The sequence below is a fragment of the Ziziphus jujuba genome, chromosome 1 (genome assembly GCF_031755915.1).
Source record: "Ziziphus jujuba cultivar Dongzao chromosome 1, ASM3175591v1".
Lineage (NCBI taxonomy): Eukaryota > Viridiplantae > Streptophyta > Magnoliopsida > Rosales > Rhamnaceae > Ziziphus > Ziziphus jujuba.
In genome coordinates, this window is record NC_083379.1 from 27515070 (window position 1) to 27521053 (window position 5984).

The 5984-nt window shown below is 33.8% G+C and overlaps 1 protein-coding gene across 1 annotated transcript; it reads right to left on the bottom strand.

Annotated features, from left to right (window-relative positions):
• Positions 1-523: 523 nt before the first annotated feature.
• Positions 524-3402, bottom strand: LOC107425766 (uncharacterized). The gene is made up of 2 exons (XM_016035800.3): positions 3292-3402; positions 524-1084 (listed from the first exon to the last, which is right to left on the bottom strand). The coding sequence occupies exons 1-2, from the start codon at positions 3400-3402 to the stop codon at positions 524-526; spliced, it is 672 nt and encodes a 223-aa protein (XP_015891286.3).
• Between the last annotated feature and the right edge of the window lie 2582 nt (positions 3403-5984).

The following is a 5984-nucleotide window of genomic DNA, read 5'->3' on the forward strand; positions in this document are numbered from 1 at the left end:
ATTTAAACATGGCTTCAGATATTTGGGAAGTTCCTTCTTAAGAATTAAGGACATGGCTTTCATGTTATCGCCGACATCCCACAGGGCATCCGTGATTTTATCCACTTGATTCTGCATTGGCTCTCGCATGAAATACACCGAAATGTTCAATGAAAGATAGACAATAAGAAGAAGTAAAAAAGAACGAAAAGAACAAATATTTAAGAATTTGGAAGCCATTAGAGAAAGATCACATAAAGATATGCTAAGAGACAAGGCCGGCCTCAAATATACATACATATATATATATATATATAATAATCAATATAATTTTATACTAGTTTAGAATTAGAGTCGCAGTTGAATTACAATTGGTAAACATATATATCTGATAAAACTTATCCATATATGTATATGTAGATAAATTTCAAAAATTTATTTTATATATGTATATATCAACCGGTCATCGAAATAAGGCTGCACATTCCCTAAATTGGAGATAGAGCATTCGTCCAATGAGATCATAACCTACATTATAGGATTGTTAAGCCCTCAATCCAATGATTGTCACCTCTTCAGTAATTCTGGGGTTCACATCCACGCAAAACTTGCCCTTATTAGTATTATAAAACAAGCTCTTTGCGTCCAAGTCAAGATCAGCACCATTAGCAAAATGAAGGGAAGCAATGGTATGCGCATTTGTTAGTTGACTATTTACTGGCTCTGTCATGAAGTTACCATGGTAGCACAATTTTCTCGATTCATCAGTGGTTGAGTTCAGCCCCAAATCTTCCATGAAAGCAACTATTTTGATGCGAAGTTCTGTATACAAGCCGCTGACTAACCAACGACCTGATGTTCCAGTGTCCATCACTGCACTTTTGGACCACATACCATTAGGATTGATGTAGGTGTCGTTGTTTCCTACAGTTACGGATTGTAAAGAAAGATAGTAATGACCCGAATATTGTATATCTATAGAGGTAGTGGATCCTTCAAAATTTGCCTCCTCACCTAAGATCAATAGGTTATAACCATATTCTTTATCGGTTATATCTCCAATGCATAAGAAAATTTTGATCCAAAGGCCGATATGGTATAAGATCTGTTGGAAAGTCCAAAAATGCCGTTGAATTTGGAATCAGGAAGTGACTGGGAATCGCTACTACACCCAAATACCATACCAGACACAACGGTAATTTCTTCAGCGATTCCTTTCATGTATCGGTCTGAAGGTGAGTTGTTCAGTGTCAATCAGCCCACTGGACATTGATCCTCTAGCATAATTCCTTTTGTTGTGGAAGCATTGGCCGGTTGGGGAGCACTCTCCATTTGCTGAAATATCGATACAACGTTGATCATCACACTGAATAGATGTATAAGTTGATGAGTGAGACGGATCATATATTGCTCTGTTGATGGCCCGCCTACGAGACATTGCCTGCAACCAGCACAGTCAACCCAAAGAAGGTTGCTTCCTGTATCCATCACTGCGAATTGTTGGACGGGTGGTTGGCCAATTTGGAAGTTGATGAACAGTGGGGGTCCGGAATAATAATTTGTAGGCTCAAGCTTAGCTTTTGCTTCGGGCTGGAAATATTTTGGGACAATCGCATGATCACTGTGGATAAGTTTGATAACCAAGCCTTTTGGTTTGGGGACGTGAGTGCGACTGGCTGTGAAAGTAGTCAAAGTTGTTGCCAAGAGGAGGAAAAAAAAAAAGCAAACATGAAGCCATTGATCCGGTAAATGTAGGACCACCTTTGATTTTTCTGCTGTTAAAGTTTTACTACTTGTATATTTGGATTTTAATTGCAAGGTATATAACGTTTGTTTGTTGGTTGAAAAAGATTAAAAGTATGAAATTTGTTGCTTCTCTTAGTTGAACAAGTCTAAAAGTATGAACTTCCACACAAATGTTACTCTTTGTTTAATTTTAAAAATAAACTAATAAGAAATTTGAACAAGTATATACGTACTGGAGCTAATCTGTTCCCAAAGCATGGTGATATTTGATGAAATAATTAAAACAATGATTGAAAAAATGAAGACGGAATTGAATAACTTTTTTATTAGTTGTTTGAACACACCTTGCATTGATTTACAATCTCACTACAAGAAATTCACCTTGTACCGACAAAACAATATTGTCAGCAAAACATAAAATTCGTCCGTAAATGTTCTACTAGCAAAAATAAATTCGTAGGCCATTTCATCATCTATGCCTCGTCTGCAATTGTATTTACTGACAAATTTTTTATTTTTGCCGGCTAAAACTTTTGCCAACAAAAGTTTAGTCTCTTGCCAAAGACTGTTCCCAAGGAATCTAAAATTCCCGGTAAAAGCTTTTAGCGACGAAATTATTTTGTCTGCAGTAACTAATTTGCTGTCAAATCTAATTCATTGGCAATGGTAGTTTTAGCGACAAAAAAAAATTAGTCAGCAATAGTTAATTTGCTGCACAATAAGTTGAATAAATCTGCATTTTTGTTTAAGTGTAAGTGGTTTGACACAAATCCCACAAAAAAAAAAAAAGGGTGGAAATAGATTTTCGCTTACCAAGCATTAATAGTTGTCATCAATGGTATACTGCCGATCCTTATATTTTGGCTAGTCAAGCTCAGCAGGTTTTCTATGTTGATGATCCTAAATTAGGGATCAACTGGAAAGTTGTTCAAAAGGCACACCATAAAAACTTGTGGGATATTCTTGAGAAGATAGAGGAGGATGATGAAGTTGAAATATCATCGCTTGATGTATATTAAGAGGATAAGTCATCAGGTGTTGTATGGAGGGTTGACGATGAGTTAAATGAGCTGCATCTTCAACGAGTTGATGTTGAACCACACATAGTTGAATATGTTGAACCTAATTTTACAACATTCGATGATGATGACTTTATAGATGGTGGAAGTGAGAATGAGATGAGTGATGATAATTGTGTATCTAACAATGAAGATGATGTACTAACGAATGAATACGATAGTGTTTGATTAATAAAATCACTTTAAAATGCATTCCTTGGAAATATTGAATTATTATATATATATACTTTCTATTTTTTGTGATAGAATATATTTGGGTTGTATATTGATAGATTAAAATTCATTTGTTGAAATATGGAATGAAATATTTATTTATTATTGTATTAATATGTTAACGTACATATATTAAATTAGATGCATAAGGTAAGACGTGGTCATTCTCGACTTCCTACCATGACCGTTGCTCTGGCCGTGGTCATGATCGTGGTTGTAGCAAGTCCATGGATATTAGTGTGGATCTTTTGAGTTCAATCATTCCGACACCAACCTTACGAGATTCGGGCTTATCGATTTCATCCCCTCCATCTGCTCCTGCTCCATTCGCTCCACCCCATCCATCTGCTCCTCCTACTCCATCCATTCCACCTGTTTCACCCATTACATCTCCTAGTATTCATGGTAGCACAAGTACACTATATTATATATTTAGTAATTGTTTCTAATTAGTTTTTCCTCAATCTATTTCATCTTCTTCCATTTTTATTGGAAAAAGAAAAGCTATCAATTATCTGTACTACAAACTTGACCATTAAACTCTATAACTTTGATAAAAAGAAGTAAAATTATTGCTGGTGATTTAGAGAAATGAATTAGAAAAAAAAAAAGAAAAAAGAAACCATAAGCCATTGAGAATCGATTGTTAAGTGACAGAAAATCATGTCAATTGGGAAAGTGAACTCGAGGCTTTGCCATTTGGGAGGCTAAAACTTTTCCATTCTACTAAGGTTTTGGTAGCAAGGCTGAAAACTACAGTATCATTTGGGAGCTGTCCAAATGAGCCATGATAGCATTAACTTTATGAAACAACCTTTTTTAAAATGAGATGGAGAGAAAGAGAGACAAAGAGGACAGGGCATGAAAAACTGCACCATCGCTATCCATTTTGGCATATAATTAATTGTTAAAAGCAAGACAAACTCAACATCAGTAGAAGTAGAACTAATCTTAATATGTATGTCATTCCCCAAGTCTAAGTACTTACAATGAGATAAAGTCTTACTTAAAACACTCAATAAAACTTATAATGCGGAACATAAAAACGCTCCAAACATTATTAACAAATAATATCAAAAAAATCTCCAAAAAATTGAAAAAAAATAAACGCCAACACCCAAAAGGTCCTCCAAGATAACTAATTAAAAAAAGAAAACAAAAACAACTAAAACACCATTATCTTATGCCAAATCTAGCTACCTTGAAACTACGGTGTATCTGAATCTATAACAATAAATAATTAGTATAAAACTCAGCAAGCTAGTGGTTTTTCATATTTATATACAAATACTTAAAATAATAAAAAATAAATATTCAAAAATAATCGTTAACAACGTAAACATAATTTTCATATAAACTCTAATTATTAATTACGTAGGACTTGACATAACATAATATTAGCTGTGGATAATCCGTATCACCTCGAGTGTGAGGCATGTAACAAGTGGAAAAATAAAATTTTTAAAAACAAGCACTCATACCCAAAGATATAAGTTATACCCCTACTATGATCATCAATAGATCCTTGCACATGAAATAATACGTCTAAACCGAAGGTAAAGAACCATAAATAACTAGAGAAATACCCTTACATGATTCATCTCAACAACCAAAAACATATCATAACATATCACATAAATGCCTACTACTAAGTACAATAACCAAAGCGTAAATACATATATTAATAATCCAACAAATTTATTTGTACAATACATATATATATTTCATAAAAACATAAAGTTATAAAAAACTTAAATAAAACAATACATATCATAATTACATATTTGCTGGTTTTAGTAAAATGTCTAGTAACTTACTTTGATCAGCAAAGTCCATAAAAGATAAACGACCTATTAATAATACCAACAATCTCTCATAAGTATAAAGCAAAACTGTCATATACCATCCAAACTAAATGAATAGAAGTTGATACCATAAGATCATCATAGTTTAATCCTCAAATCTTAAAATATAGCCTAGAACAATATCAAATCACTGTTGAAATGTGGTGATCTTGCCACAATGTGCAAGGTAGTTCGGTTACACTTGCACTCTTTGTTTTGCAACATCAAAGACCAAACATTGTTTATGTTTATGCATTTTATTTTATCTTGTAATGTTCAAGAACAATATCCTTTTTGTAATGCCCTAAGCTCATTATCCAGCTTAAGGCCTTTTTTGTCTAGTTGCTGGAATTGTATTTCCAGCAACATAAGTCCACTTCCTTGGATGCCGTTTGAAGTAGGTTTGGTATTTGGACCTGAATTTTGGATATGATAAACTAGATATGCAGAGGAAGCAGCAACAAAAATAATTGCCCAATTTGGAAATGGGAAGGCTGAGTTAAGCCCAAAACAATCTGACCTTTGTGCAGTGTTGTTGCCCAGAAAACTGGGCAAAATTGCCTCGGGTTTGATTACTTTTGAATGGGTAAATGGATTTTGTTTTACCTGATTTTTGGGTAGAACGTAGTTTAATATTCATAAAGGCTTCCCTCCAATTTTCAAGTCAAATAGAGCTGGTTTTCAAACTCAAATGCCTTAGACAAGCTGAACTGCCCATTAAAGAAGGTTTCTTGCATGCCCAGCACATTGATTAGAGTTAGTTAAGGTAGTTTGGCTTGGTTGGTTACTTTTAATACTTTTGTATTTATTGCTCAATATGGCAGCATGCCTTATTGTCTTTTTGATGTATTTAAAAGTATGAAAATTGTAATGAAAAATGTTGAGAAAGAAAATATTCAAAAACAGATTTTGAAAAACAACATTTTTGGCTCTCTTTCTCTCATCTACTACATTTTGGTTTCTTCTTCTTCCCAAAAGCTAACAACCTTCTCAAGAACCCTAAACCTCCATTAAAACCAGAAAAAAAACCCAAACAAACCCAAAAAAAAAAAACAAAATCAAGAACCAATAACCAAGAACCAACAACAATCATTCTTGACTAACACCTTGAATGATTGTGCTC

What these genes read in the sequence shown, in the direction of transcription:
- LOC107425766 (XM_016035800.3), bottom strand. Translation starts at nt 3,402, where the DNA reads ATGGGTGAAACAGGTGGAATGGATGGAGTAGGAGGAGCAGATGGATGG. An exon ending in ATAAGCCCGAATCTCGTAAG is followed by an intron (nt 1,085 to 3,291) that starts GTTGGTGTCGGA and finishes ACTTTCCAACAG; the next exon opens with ATCTTATACCATATCGGCCT.